Consider the following 15,782-nt stretch of genomic DNA (forward strand, 5'->3'; position numbering starts at 1 on the left):
GTAACACTGGTTTAAAAGCAGTTCACCTTCAGCCTGATTTAGTCCCAATGAAGAGATTATTGGCCTAAACGGTTCACTGTTTCTCTCCTCACAGATGGTGCCTGACCAGCTTGAGTGTTTTCCAGCATTTTCTGCTTTTATTTCTTAACAAAATTCACTTCCACATTTACAAAACATCCCCGTTCCGAGCTCAGCCTCCTATCGAACAAAACAGCGACATTCCTCATTCAACCAGTGTCACTCTGAAATACAAAATGCACCAAAAAAGACACCTTCTCTATTCTTAAGAGACCTTGTTCCCTTCCCGGATTTCCAATGCTTGCCCGTAATCAAAAGCTCACACCCGAGTCTCTCTCAGCGCTCGATCTGTTGCTGTCGATTCAGAGGGCGTTGCTTTCAACCTGTGTTGGAGGCGAGATCAGCTCTCTGGACGGGGACACAATTACTCTGTGCAAGCAGCGAGGGAGCTGATGTCAGCTCAGTTCTTTCACGGGCTGCCAGGCAAGCTCCTTACTTTCTGTTGTTTCAAATTTCCAGCTGCTTCAGTTGCAGTCATTTAAAAAAATGAACACACTGTTTGCTTTGGGTGCATGGCTGCTCGCCTCAGCAATGCTCTTGAACGCTGAGGTGTCAAATTCAAACGGCCCAGTCGACGGGAGTGTAAGATGAGGTTTGGATCAACCCTCTCGCTGACTTTGTTTTGCTCCCCAGGGTAGAAAGCTCATTGCCATTACTTGACACAGGCCCTGTGGCTGAAATCAGTAACTGGGCATCTGGGGATAGCAGGAGGGTAGAAGGGTTCTTGTTCTCGAAGGGGAGGTAGTGTATTGTCACTGGACTAGTATTCCCTGGGGACCTGGGTTTGAAATTTGAATTCAATAAAAACCTGGAATCAAAATCTGATGATGACCATGAAACTGTTGTCATAAAAAACCATCTGGTTCACTAATGTCCTTTAGTGAAGGGAATCTGCTGTCCTTACCTGGTTGACTCTTAAACACCCTCTTAATTAGGGCAATTAGGGATTGGCAATAAATGCTGGGCTGGCCTAGCTAGTGATACCCACATCCCATGAACAAATCAATAAAAAAAAGTAAAGGTTGTGTGGAGCATTTGACTGCTGCTTTTGTTATTTAAAAAAGTAGAAAGATTTGCATTTGTGTAGTGCGGCTAACGACTCAAAGCACGTTACATACAATGGAGTACATCTTTCAAATCTAACTGTTGTAATATGAGAAACAGAGAACAGGGAGCCCTCACATACAGCAATGTGATAACTGTCAAATAACCTGTTTTAGTAAAAGCAAAAAACTGCGGATGCTGGAAATCCAAAAAAAAATAAAAATACCTGGAAAAACTCAGCAGGTCTGGCAACATCTGCGGAGAGGAATATTGTTAACGTTTCAAGTCAGTATGACTCTTCAACAGAACTAAGTAAAAATAGAAAAGAGGTGAAATATAAGCTGGTTTAAGGAGGGGTAGAGCTGGATAGAGGGCCAGTGATAGGTGGAGATAGCCAAAAGATGTCATAGACAAAAGGACAAAGGTGTTGAAGGTGGTGATATTATCTAAGGAATGTGCTAATTAAGGGTAGAAAGCAGGACAAGCAAGGTACAGATAGCCCTAGTGGGGTAGGGTGGGGTGAAGGGAAGAGATCGAAATAGGCTAAAAGATAGAGATAAAACAATGGATGGAAATACATTTAAAAATAATGGAAACAGGTGGGAAAAGAAAAATCTATATAAATTATTGGGAAAAGAGGGGGGGATCGGAAAGGGGGTGGGGATGGAGGAGAGAGTTCATGATCTAAAATTGTTGAACTCAATATTCAGTCCGGAAGGCTGTAAAGTGCCTAGTTGGAAGATGAGGTGCTGTTCCTCCAGTTTGCATTGAGCTTCACTGGAACAATGCAGCAGGCCAAGGACGGACATGTGGGCATGAGAGCAGGGTGGAGTGTTGAAATGGCAAGTGACAGGGAGGTCTGGGTCATGCTTGCAGACAGACCGAAGGTGTTCTGCAAAGCGGTCACCCAGTCTGCGTTTGGTCTCTCCAATGTAGAGGAAACCGCATTGGGAGCAGCGAATGCAGTAGGCTAAATTGAGGGAAGTGCAAGTGAAATGCTGCTTCACTTGAAAGGAGTGTTTGGGCCCTTGGACGGTGAGGAGAGGGGAAGTAAAGGGGCAGGTGTTGCACCTTCTGCGGTTGCATGGGAAGGTGCCGTGGGAGGGGGTTGAGGTGTAGGGGGTGATGGAGGAGTGGACCAGGGTGTCCCGGAGGGAACAATCCCTGCGGAATGCCGCCGGCGGGGTGAAGGGAAGATGTGTTTGGTGGTGGCATCATGCTGGAGTTGGCGGAAATGGCGGAGGATGATCCTTTGAATGTGGAGTCTGGTGGGGTGATAAGTGAGGACAAGGGGGACGGTCTCATGGTTCTGAGAGGGAGAGGAAGGTGTGAGGGCGGATGCACGGGAGATGGGCTGGACACGGTTGAGGGCCCTGTCAACCACCGTGGGTGGAAAACCTCGGTTAAGGAAGAAGGAAGACATGTCAGAGGAACTGTTTTTGAAAGTGACATCATCAGAACAGATGCAACGGAGGTGAAGGAACTGAGAGAATGGGATGGAGTCCTTACAGGAAGCGGGGTGTGAGGAGCTGTAGTTGAGGTAGCTGTGGGAGTCAGTAGGCTTGTAATGAATATTGGTGGACAGTCTATCACCAGAAATAGAGACAGAGAGGTCAAGGAAGGGAAGGGAATTGTCAGAGATGGACCATGTGAAAATGATGGAGGGATGGAATTTGGAAGCAAAATTAATAAATTTTTCCAGGTCCAGACGAGAGCATGAAGCAGCACCGAAGCAATCATCGATGTACCAGAGAAAGAGTTGTGGGAGGGGGCCGGAGTAGGACTGGAACAAGGAATGTTCCACATACCCCATAAAGAGGCAGGCATAACTGGGGCCCATGCGGGTACCCATAGCCACACCTTTTATTTGGAGGAAGTGAGAGGAATTTAAGGAGAAATTGTTCAGTGTGAGAACAAGTTCAGCCAGACGGAGGAGAGTAGTGGTGGATGGGGATTGTTCAGGCCTCTGTTCAAGGAAGGAGCAGAGAGCCATCAGACCATCCCGGTGGGGGTTGGAGGTGTAGAGGGATTGGACATCCATGGTGAAGAGGAGGCAGTTGTGGCCAGGGAAAACCTATTTTAGTAATATTGATTGAGGGATAAATATTGGTTAGAATACCAGGGATAATTCTTCAAAACCAACGTCTTAGGACCATTTAGGTCAATCTGAGAGAGCAGATGGGGTCACAGGTTTAACATCCAAAAGGCACTCACTCAGTGTGTACTGTGCTGGAGTGTCTGCCTAGATTTCTGTGCTCAGTTTTTAGAATAGAACTTGAATTCACAACCTTCTGACTCAAGAGGTTTCCTGGCTGAGCTACAGCTGACACGCTGTGCTGCTGCTGAAAGCTACACATGTTGGCTGAGAATCAGACTGTGATAGCTCTCACAGTAAAACAGCAAGTCAAAACCCATTGACGAGTCTCACATCACTTGAGCCAATGACTGTAGGATTGTTGAAAATTTGTAAGGGAGCAAGGAGTCAATATATACAGTCCTCGTCAGTGGTAAAGAAATCCTGTGTTTTCCTAGATATTCCTGGCTTGACCTTGAACAAAATGCTTGATCTCAGGCAGCTCCTCAAATATACTTTTCAAATCAAAGTCATAAGATGCCTCAGAAGTATATTTTGGAATACATTCACATTCATATTGGTTATCTTCAGTTGCCCTGTTTAACAAAAAACTGTTTTTTTTAAAATAAAGAGCACCACAAAATTCATCGTTTATGGCAGTGCTGGAACTTGAAAGGCAACAGTTTTCCTTTGCACACTTCGTGTAACAGGATAATAAATCTGTCTATAAGGAACAAAGTGTATGGTGTCATGACAGAAAGTGAATGGAAATGTTACTATGTGAGGAATAACATGTAATAGGCTAGAGTGTGTTATAAGGCAATAACACATGTCAGGTTTAAGAGCACTCAAAGCTTAACCCCACATTCCTTCCAACATTCTACAGGTTATGGGTGGGGGGGTGGAGGTGGGAAACCTCTGACATAAGACATCCACACAGTATATCAGAGTCACACCTGTTTTTGGCAAGTTTTCTCTTAGCCAGTGGCTGATATTGAGAAGGACAGGGTTATCTCATAATTTAAACTGAATTAGAGTTGTAGCACTAATATTGGTTTTCAGTTTATCACATGCTATGGGGAATAGCATAGACTCTTATCACATTTCTAAGTTTGTGTGTATTGCATGTTACGCATGCGTACGCACACACACATAAAATATTTCAGCTTTGAAGTTTTAAAAGCTGGGGTTATTATAATGTAGACTGGTTAAAGAGTTACTGAGCAAGTTGGAGTAGCAGCAAGGGATCAGACTGACTGCACTGTCCATCAGCGTTGCAGTATTTACAGCAAAGAAACAGCCCATTCAACCTAACAGGTCAATGCTAGTGTTTACACTTCATAGGAACATCCAGCCATCTTACTTGCTCTAACCCAGTTAGAATGGCCTCCCATTCCTTTCCCCCTCAAGTCTTTATCTAACTTCCCCTTAAATGTTATTCACATCAGCTACTCCATGTGACAACAAGTTCCACACTCTTCTGGGTAAAATATGTGGTCCTGTGGAAAAAGGAGATGGTGGATCCTGTCAGATGGTTCCCTGAGCAGACTGTCAAAATCATTTAGCAGAATGTCTCATCACCAGAACTTTCAGACAAGCGCCAAGATGTAGTTTGACTGATGGTGAGAAGGGCCCTGCATACCAAATCCCTTCTGAACACTCAAAGTTTCAGCGCCACTTCAAACTGTCCTTAAGGCAGCTGTGATGGGGAAAAGATTGTCATTCACTTCCTTCTGGAATGTGCCGAAGTTCATCCCAAGCAGCTCTGCAGCACAGGATTCTGTGCCCTACACACAGTTCCCAGGGACACATACTGAGACAAGCATCAGCACTCTTTGGTATGTATGAAACTTGCTGGTTTTCAAGGGCAAGGGGCCGTCCACAACCAAGTCTTGTAGACTGACACATTCCAAAGAGCAGCATGTAGCTGAGGGGTACAGCTACCACAAAGCCTCAATGGAGAAAAGGCCATAATTTAGGACTCTCCTGCCATATTACACTGAGTAACTGGAGCTAATGCAAAACCCCTTGGACTGTATATGTTATAAAATGTTTAAATACAATGTAAATTCAGATGCCATGTAGCTCTGAAGAAGAACCGTATTGGACTTGAAACGTTAACTGTTAACTGATGCTGCCAGACCTGCTGAGTTTTTCCAGCATTTTCTGTTTTTATGCTGTGTACTGTTACACTTGATTTGTAATATACCGTCACAATTTTTATGAATAAAGTATATTTTTGGAAAAAAGAAGTTTCCCTGGAATTCTTTACTGGAATTATTGATGACTATCTTATATCTATGACCCCTGCTTTTAAGTTCCCACTATTAGAAAAAAAAACATCTCCAAGTCTATTCCTCATAATTTAGTAGACTGTTATTAGGTCACCCTTCAGCCTTCTCTTTCCTTGAGAAAAGATCCCAACCTGTTCAGCCTTTCTTGATAGTAACTTTCTGTAAAGACAAGGGACTCACCCCAGGCTGCCACAGACATCTTTAACATACAACACAAGAAGTAAACCTTCCATCATGTTTTAAATATCTCAATAATCAATTTGCTTTGATAACGTCTTGCATACAGAGTGGCAACTGTTGCTTTTGTATAGACAAGAAGCGATGCTACAGGACTGATGAGGTGCAGCGTGTTAATGAATGCCCCAGTACATCCTTTGCTGTATGTACCACACACAACCTCGGGACGACATTAGCTGGCACGGTCAGCACTTTGTGCGCTGTTCTCAGCGTTATTAACGTCAGTGCCCACGTATACTCCTGCAATCTGATCAAACTTTTTATTTAAGGTTTTCATTTCCCCATCTAACCGATTCCCCTCCCACCCCACCACCAGCGCCACTCTCCGCCCTGCACGTAAAGGTGAAACCGTCCAGAAAACAGCAAAATAAGCAAGATTAAAAGGAATCAGGTCCAGAAATGGGGAGAATGGATTTCTCACTATAACAACCTCCCAACGAATTGTTACGACCTGCAATGCCCGAAAGCAGATTCAATATTAGTTTTTAAAAGGGATTTGGATTTATGCTGGAAAGGAAAACAATTAGACAGTTATGGTGGGGAAAGCGGAACAGTGGGACTCTTTCAGAGAGCCATCACCAGTATGATCGGCCGAATGGCCGAATGTAAGGTTCTAGGGTTAGGAATGAGGTTAAATTCAATAACCATTCCTTCTGAAATCGCTTCCCCCTCCTTCAGTACAAAAGTTCAATGTAAAGCATTTTTAAAAAAAAAGATGTTACTAATCTTAGAATATAATTTCTCGAAAGGCAATCTTTAAGAACACAAATGCATCCACAAATGGATTCACGTTGTCTCCCCCCCCCCCCCCCCCCCCCTGCAGAACTTAATCGCGCTGTTTGGTCGAATCATGTCTAAAGCCTATTTCATGGTGCTGGCTGCAGCATCCCCAGAACAAACAAATAAAACAGACCCCTATGTAACCCAGCTAAACTCAGCTGACCACACCGCCTGCTGCCTGAAAGCACAAGTCAATGTGTCACATCACCGAGTGCGTTCACAGAACAAGTTCGACTCGGGTTCCTGCCGAATCTCTCATCTTCCCCGAATGGGACCAGCGTTAAACCCGGGTACATTGAATGTTTGGAAAGTTCCCACTGGGCGATAGCATATTTTAAGAGTGCATTTAAACAACACAGCACAAACAGAGGTCACCTGCCTCACAACAGGTTGGACATACATGTTCCGGTTATCCTGGAATGCAATAAGAGATCTTTAGGGAAAGGACTAACTATTCTGGGGAAACACTGTACATGATGCAGGAACTGTCAAACAGATTTAAACAATTCCCCTCCCTATCAGCTGCCCTCCCCAAGCACACAGTGCAAACCAGATCTCAAAGATTTCATTTGTCACTCAAAACTCAAGGAGGAAAGAGGTTGAACTGGTCGAATACCCCAAAGTCACATTTAATACCTTAGGATTAACCCCGGATACATGGGTTTTCAGAATATTACAGTGCACTTTTGAAAGAGAACGGTAAATAGTACTCACACTGTGAAGTGGTATATAAAACATTTCCAGCCGGTGGGCCGTTCTAAGAAGTTGTAAGTTCTCCCTTGGATGTTCACCTTGGAAAATAAGGGCTTGCAGCTGTTGTATGGCGACATGTGCGATGGCAGGCTGATAGCTTTAGGAGGGATATCCGGGTTGATGATCACCTCAGCCCGGCTGTCGGCAGCACGGATCTCCGGGTTATTGTCCGTGCTGCTTTCGGGACTGTTGCTCCTCTGTAGAGGCAGCGGGACGGGCTCGTACTGAGCGCTGCTCGCGTTCTCAGACATCTCCAACATTGTTGACCTGCGGACTGAGCTGCTCGCCTGGGAACCGGAGCCACTCCATCGTGACTTGACTTCGGAGGACATCGGAGTACGAGGGAGACGCAAGCAGGCGTGTTGGAGCGCCTGGTCTTCAGACAGGGCACAACTGAGAGAGGGAGAGAGAAGGGGAGAAGGACAGTGAAGAGAGTGGGGACATGTGCCCTAGAGATTCAAGACATGGACATGAATAGTCAGGACTTCGAGAGGCTCAGATCAAGCAGAGAGAGAAGAGGGACGACCGAGAGTTAGGACATCCGCTTTGAGATATCTGATCGAGGCAGGTGCATGCCTGTGAGGAGCGTGCTGCTTACAACTGAGTCAGCCTTGGGGCAGAGTTAGATACGGACATGGCTAGCCAGGACCTTGAGAGACTTCAGGTCAAGTCCAACAGAGAGCGGGCAAGGACAGTGAGGAGTTAGGACATCAGCAGAGAGATGTCTGAGCGACACAGCTGTATGTCTCTGTGTGGATACAACGTAAAGTCAGCGCTTGGAGAGATTTGGGTTGTGGACATTGAGGGCATCTTGGACTATAGACCGAGTGCAACACACATACAAATAACACATAATCACAAACACACAACACATAAACACACACACCATACACACACACATACACAATTACACGTACACACACATACACCATACACACATACACACACACATACACCATACACACATACACACACACCATACACACACACACATACACAATTACACATACACACACATATACCATACACACATACACACATACACACACATACATAATTACACATACACACACACATATACTATACATACACAAATACATAATTACACATACACACACTCCATACACACACATTCATACACACACATCATACACACAGATACAAACACACATATATACACACACGCATGCACATTGAGGGGTGGGGAGGGAACGATCACTGGGCAGTCTGCGCTTACAGATATTTCAAATCTCAATCGCAAACAAATCTTAGCTGAAACGCTCCCTGGTCACCTCAGCTCACAACCGTAACACACGCCGGGCAATTTATCAGTCACGTTGATTTAAACTGCATTAAAAACGAAAGTTAAAACCAAATGGTTAGACAATTCCTGGTTTTTGGCATGTATAGACAGGGGATCTAAATGTACTGTTTTTTAATATTTGAATGAATATACACTAGCTGACGAATTAAGCAACCTTGATACACATGGGACTTCCCTGTCCGAGTTCAGGAGCAGCTGACGATTCGGTGATAGTAAGAGCAGCTTGCCGCTGGCCTCACTGTCTCCCGCAGTTTGACAGTGACAGCTCTGAAATCATGGCCACATTACCTGTCAACTCAGCGACTTGAGGCTGTGAGGGTGCAAGTGGCGGTATTAAGGGTCGAGAGAAGACGCTGGCCCTTTTTTTCTGTCGGGTGTGGGATTTTTGGAAGAGTTTCAGCGGAGTTTTAGCTCTTCTCCCTCTGTCACACTCCTGTACTGGCGGCTGTACCTGGACGCGCCTCTCAAGGGCATCGCTCGCTCGGCAGCTTCACCTTCCCAACGTGGGGAGCAGGGAGGGGAAAAGACCAAGAACTTCCAAAGCACAAGTAGCACTCACCAAAGCAGAGCAGCTGGCGACTGGGTGCTGACGATGGGGCTGGATCACTCCCTCGCCCACCTTCCAAATGAAAAATCTCCACTTGCCTCAAACCAGCAACATCCACGAACGACCCGGCGGCACTTCGTGGCCTTTCTTCATGTCTCCGATGGGTAAAAAAGTAAATAAAGATACCAGGGAGAGAGGGAGAAGCGGGCACTGGAACTGAACCGAACCAGAGAGCCTAGTTACTGGAAATGAGTGAGTCCAATAGTCAGAGGTTCCGCACTTGTTATGAGCCGCAGTAATCCCGAACGCACCTAGGGCGCCGAGCGTCTCTTTAAATGGGATATGTCAGAGTCTTTAAGGCGTGGTCTTCAAGCTCGAAGTATACCTTGCCCCCTTTTGCTCACCTGAAAAGAAAACTAAAAGGGGAGGAGACTTGGAAAATTCTTTACAATGTTATCGGAACATCTTAAGCATGAGGAATTCAAAACATTGTTTCATGGAACAAAAAAGGTCAATTTGAAAGGAAGATATGTAAATGACAGCTCCTCGACAGATGGAGCTCCATTGCTTTGTTGTGCTGCCTTTATTTACACAGATAACGTCTAGAATGCACTTCACCAGTTAACTCACCTCACCCATCATAACTCTGCATTTGTCCCTATCTTAATTGCCTTGACTTTGACCTCCCCCTCCCCGCCCCCCCTCCTGCTGGTCCTAAACATAGTCTTAAGGTGGCACTTCTAAAGGGCAGCATTCCTTTTGCCAGGAATGGCTGAAGAATGTCTGTGTTTCCTCTGTCATTAAGTAACATTAGTGGGATTCCGTGTCTCTGAAATATCCAATTGCTGAGAATCTGGTTTCCTTGGTGGCTCATCAATTACAGAACATAGGAGGAGTCCTGCTGAACCCCCCCCCCCCCCCCCACCCCCCACCTTACTTTAAAAGCGGGATCTCAGTCTGGTCCCTGTCAAATTCTTACATCTCCAGGGAGCCAGAAGTCACAGGAAATCAAACGGTATAGCCGCCATTTTAAACTGATCTCATTTAAAGCAGTGTCCTTAAAGTTCAAATTAGCTCCTGCAGTTATTTACTTCAATCTTATAATTTTTAAAAACCAATTCTCCGTGTCTTTGTATGTTCGATGAGGTGTTCTCAGTGTTGGGGAGTGAAAGACTGCAGTTTGGGCGAGGCACTTCAACCTCAAACTCTCCCAGGTGAGGTGTAGGATGCTTCGGCTGCTGATGCCCCATTCATTTCACAAGCTTGTCTCTATTGGCACGAAAAGAAAGGAATTTATACAACGCCTTTCGTAAGGGATTTCCCAAAACGTTTCACATGCATCAGCTGCTTTTGAAGTGTAATTACTGTTGCAGAGCAGAAAACACAGCACAAGACAGCAATGTGCTAATGACCAGATAATCTGTTTCAGTCATGTTGTTTGAAGCACAAACTAAAGCACCGGGTGGAACCGTTCTGTTCTTTTTTTCTCAAAAGAGTGCCATGAGATCCTCTACATCCACCTGAGCGGACAGGTAGTGGTCTTAGTTTAACATCTCATCTGAAAGACGGCACCTCAAACAATGCAGCACTCCCTCAGTGCTACACTGAAGTGTCAGCACGTCTTTCATGGTCAAAAGCACAAGGAATATGAACAGGAGTAGACCACACAGCCCATCGAGCCTGCTCTGCCATTCAATATGATCATGGCTGATCTTGGGCTTTAACTCTATTCCCACACGCTCCCTATATCCCTTAATATTAATAAAAATATTAATTCACTGAGAGACCAAAAACTTGTCTAAAAGCAAAATACTGCCGATGCTGGAAATCGGAAACAAAAACAGAAAATGCTGGAAAAACTCAGCAGGTGTGACAGCATCTGTGGAGAGAGAAACATAATTAACACTTGGAGTCCATATGACACTTCTTCAGAGCTAAAGAGAAGCTTCTTACATCTCCATCCAGGACAAAGTTGAAGCTTTTCTTTAGCTGAGTTTTTTTCAGCATTTTCTATTTTTGTTTCAAAAATCTGTCTCTCCCAGCCTTAAATGTGTTCAATGATGGAGCATCCACAACACTCTGGGGTAGACAATTCCAAAGACTCACAACCCTTTGAGGGAAGAAATTTCTCCTCATATCAGTTCTAAATGATCAGCCCCTTATCCTGAGACTGTGCCCCTGTGTTTTAGATTCCCTGACCAGCAAAAACAATCTCTCAGCATCAAGGCTTTGGAATGGAACTTAAATCCACAACTTCTGTCTCAGAGGTGACAGAGCCTTCAACTGAGTCGTGGCTGACACATATTGACAGTAGTGCTGTTGTAGGTAAAAAAAAAAAAATCCCTCCAGGGGTAGGAGAGGGGAGAGTATCACCTTTATAAAGTTTATTCTGAGGATGCAGATGTTGCATCGAGGCTGTATTCATTCTCCATATATGGAAATTGGTGATGTCCTTTTCTTTGAACCACTGCAGTCATTGCTGTGTTGGTGCTCCCACAGCATAATGGGGCAACACGCTTAAAGTTGAAAACAAAAACAGAAAATGCTGAAGGTACTTGGCAGGTCTGGCAGCATCCGCTGGGAGAGAAACAGTGTTAACGTTTCAGATCGACGCCCTTTCATCAGAACTGGAAAAAGTTAGAAATAAGAAATATAACAGGTTTGAAGCAAGTACAGAGGCAGGGAAAGGTGTATGTGGGTGGGTGGGGGGGGGGGGGGGGGGGGGGGGGGGGGGAAGAGTGGGGGTGGCGAACAGAAGGGAAGAAGATCTTTGATAGTTTGGAAGGCAGGACTGACTAAATGGCAAGGGGAAAGGTGCCAGGTAAATAAAGCTGGTATTGAAACAAGTAAAGAAACAAAAGTTGGATCTTCACCTCCATCTGCTGAGTATTTCCAACTTTTTCCATTTTGATTTCAGATTTCCAGTATCTGCAGTATTTTGCTGTTGCTTTCCCCTTAAAGTTTAACCTACCTTCTGCAGTTATTTATTTTAACATTATATCGTGGAATGTCCAGGATATTGACCAAATAACTGTAAAGAAATGGAGATTCATGTCCACATTAGGATGGTGTGTGGTGTAGAGGGGAGCATGGGGGTATTTCTGCTGGCATTGCTGCCCTTCCCATTAGTGGGAGAGGTCCCAGGAGAGAGAGATGCCGTCAAACTCATCTTGGTGAATTGCAGCTGCCACTCTAGTGACTGGATAGAATTGTGGCATGGTATGCCAATGATAGAAGGGGAAGATACTGAGACTCATGACAGGACACAGATCAAGCAAATTGCTTTGTCCTGGATGGCATTGATCTTTCTTTAATCTTTTATGGGTTGTGGGCATTGCTGGCAGGGCTAGCATTTTTTGCCCACCCCTAATTGCCCTTGAACTGGGCAGGCTGCTAGGCAATTTTAGAGGGTACTTAAGAGTCATCCTCATTACTGTGGAACTGGAGTCACATGTAGGTCAGACCAGATAAGGACAGCAGATTTCCTTCCCTAAAAGACATTAATGAACCAGATGGGTTTTTACAACAATCAACGATAGTTTCATGGTCACCATTACTTGGGGGCAGCTTTATATTCTAGATTTATTCATTGAATTTAAATTCCACCAGCTGCCATGGAACCTGTATTCCCAGAGCATTAGCCTGGGCTTCTGGATTACTAGTCCAGTGACATTACCACTACACCGTGATCTCATCATCACCCATTTTCAATGTTGTTGCAGCATTTGTAGCGAGTATTCCATCAAGTTCCTGATTTGTAGATGATGGAGAAGCTTGGAGGAAGCAGGAAAGAGCAATTTGTCTCAGAGTACCCAGTGTCTGCCTATTCCTATAGGCGCTATGTTGATATGGCTGGCCCAGTTAAGCTGCTGGTCAATGGTACCTAACCATTCCCAGCTCACCCCCCCCCCCCCACCCCTCCAACCCCTGAACAAGCTGTTGATAGTGAGCTCAGTGGTGGTGGTACACTGTTGAGGATCAAAGGGACCTGCCTGGGCTTTTTCTTGAACAAAATGGTTATTAGCTAGGACTTCTGTGATATGCATGTTAGCTGCCCCTTGTCAAGTGAAGCCTGGATGTTGTCCAGGTCCTGCCCTAGGCTGGTGCGGGCCTCCTCATTATCAACAGTCATGAACAGAGCAAAATACTGAGGAATAATCAGTGAACACGCTCTCTCCTGATGATACAAAGGAAGGTCTTTGATGAAGTGGCTAGAGGTTGTGTTGAGGATGCATTCCTCGGGGACTCCTGCAATGACTGGTCGGTGAAAACAACAACTACTTTCTTTTGTGCTAGGCATGACTCGAACTACAGAGTTTCCCCTTTGACTCCCGACAAGGCAAAAGGCTATGAAGGCTCGAAACGTTAACTGATTTCTTCTCCACCGATGCTGCCAGACCTGCTGGGTTTTTCCAGGTAATTCTGTTTTTGTTAAGGCAAAAGGCTGTCTCAATGAGGCTGGAGCCCAGTGATTCTGGTGGTAAATATAAACATTGGCTTCCTTGCAACTGTTAAATCCCTTCTGCTATTTCTGGTTTGGCTACGGATCCACAACAGGCAGTGTTGTGATTTTGAACCAAGTATTGGAGAAGGCCCTTGCTTCCAAACTTGCGTTAGCTCCTGGCCGGATTGGCAAAATTGCGAATGTGACTTTTTACTCAGTTCAGTTCCTTTGAGATCATATTGGGTACAGGAAGAACAGACAATGGGTTGCAGTATTATAGAGTGACGAGAGCCGTTCTGTGATAAAAGCAAAACATTGCGGAGGCTGTGAATCTGAAATAAAAACAGATGTTGGAGGAACTCAGCAGGTCTGGCAGCATCTGTGGAGAGAGAAGCAGAGTTAACAGCTCGAGTCTGTATGACACTTCTTGTCGGTACCGGGTTTGGAGAAACGGGGATAAAAAGCAAAATAATTTGCTAAGGTGTTGCTTGTCTGCCTTTAATTATCGCAGCATTTTTTTTTAATTGTAAAATACACTGGGGAAAATTTACAGGGAATCGTTGAGTATAATATACCCGTTATATTTTTAAACGCGAGGCGGTGTGTTATATGCAGACACAAAAATGTATCTAAAATGTTCGATTTTTTCTTAACACGAGCGTGTGCGTGGGATGCATTCTAACCCTGGGGCGTATAATACTCGCAGAGTTACAGTGTGTGTGTAGTGGGTCACAAAATCATGGCATTTAGAAAAAGGAAACCTCCAATTTGGGCACAGTTTATAGAGGGGAACTTCTCACTTTGCTCCTCTAAATATACTTAGCATATTTTAATCTCAATACAAAAACATCATTAAACAATCCATGACAGGCAGGCGCTTGATCAGATGTACTAATAATAGGAACTTGTCGGAAAATCATGTCCTGGCCCTTTTTTTGGAAGGTGCTCGGAATACAATCTTACTTGAAAGACTGACTCTGGGAAGCAGCGATGGTTGAATGTTGTAAGTGGCATCAATCAGGGCTCTGTGAGAACAGTAATAGTGAGGCAAACTGCAGAGCGGGTGACCTGAAATCGTTACAAATTAGCCAGTTCACATGTTATTTCCATCATTTGCGTTTTTGTTTTCACAGGAGCTACGGGCTTTTTATCGGGGGACATTCAATCCTGAGTCGGCAATTGTGAATTTTCTAAGCAACTTATAAGCAATTCCGAGGTTCAATCTAACTAGATTTCCACTTTATCCCCGTCAGGCAAGTTTCACTTAGCAATAAGATGGCATCACTGAATGGGAGGGCACAAGAGGCGATGGTGGTGGGAGAGGATTCTCCTTTTCCATAGTTTTTTCCCCCCGTCTGAAGATGGTTATTTCAATGAACTTCATGGACATTGGGAAACTACTGACAGAAGCCAGTCTTCATCTATGAGTTTTCAAATGGAGTATCAGCGGATTGTTATGCAGGTGGCGTAGTGGTAACTCACATCGGGGGCTTGTGCCAAAATTGGGAGGGCTGTCTCACAGACTAGTCAAGCAACAGCCTGACATAGTCATACTCATGGAATCACACCTTACAGATAATGTCCCAGACATCACCATCACCATCCATGGATATGGCCCGCCCCACCAGCAGGACAGACCCACCAGAGGGATGGCAGTGCAGTTGTATATAGTCAGGAGGGCAATATTGGCTTCAGAGCCATATGGACTTGAAACATTAACTGTTTCTCTCTCCACATGCTGCCATACCTGCTGAGTTTTTCCAGCATTCTCTGTTTTTATTTCAGATTTCCAGCATCCACAGTATTTTGCTTTTATTCCACTACTCACCAAGCTGGCTGAGTTCTAAAGGACAGAGCTGCTAGACTGGGTCTGCAGCAGGCGGTGAGGGAGCCAACAAGAGGGAAAAACCTATCCTCACCAATCTACCTGTCGCGGATGCATCTGTTCATGAATGTATTGATATAAGAGACCACCACACAGTTCTTGTGGAGACGAAGGCCCGTCTTCACATTGAGGATACCCTCCATCATGTTGTGTGGCACCACTTGAGGAGGTAACAGCGAAGGTTGATAAAGGAAACACTGTTGATGTGGTGTATATGGATTTTCAAAAGGCATTTGAAACAGTGCCACACAATAGACTTGTGAGCAAAATTCTAGGCCATGGAATAAAAGGGAAAGTAGGCATTTGAATAAGAAATTGGCTG

General features: G+C 44.8%; 1 protein-coding gene across 7 annotated transcripts in view; it reads right to left on the reverse strand.

The window, feature by feature from the left end:
* LOC144684740 (potassium voltage-gated channel subfamily KQT member 1) overlaps nucleotides 1-9,638 on the reverse strand; it is a 767,141-nt gene extending 757,503 nt beyond the window's left edge. For 5 of the 7 annotated variants that reach the window (XM_078548916.1, XM_078548914.1, XM_078548911.1 and 2 more), the window contains exons 1-2: nucleotides 9,144-9,638; nucleotides 7,222-7,653 (exon numbers count right to left, since the gene is read on the reverse strand). In XM_078548916.1, coding sequence (XP_078405042.1) covers nucleotides 7,222-7,592 — 371 coding nt within the window. In that variant the 5' untranslated portion in view covers nucleotides 7,593-7,653; nucleotides 9,144-9,638. Of the gene's footprint in view, nucleotides 1-7,221; nucleotides 7,654-8,872 lie in introns of all 7 variants that reach the window. The other 2 variants (XM_078548912.1, XM_078548913.1) reach the window with 2 other exon arrangements.
* Nucleotides 9,639-15,782: the final 6,144 nt, after the last annotated feature.

The sequence above is a fragment of the Cetorhinus maximus genome, chromosome 9, assembly GCF_964194155.1.
Source record: "Cetorhinus maximus chromosome 9, sCetMax3.hap1.1, whole genome shotgun sequence".
In the NCBI taxonomy this organism is placed as follows: Eukaryota; Metazoa; Chordata; class Chondrichthyes; order Lamniformes; family Cetorhinidae; genus Cetorhinus; species Cetorhinus maximus.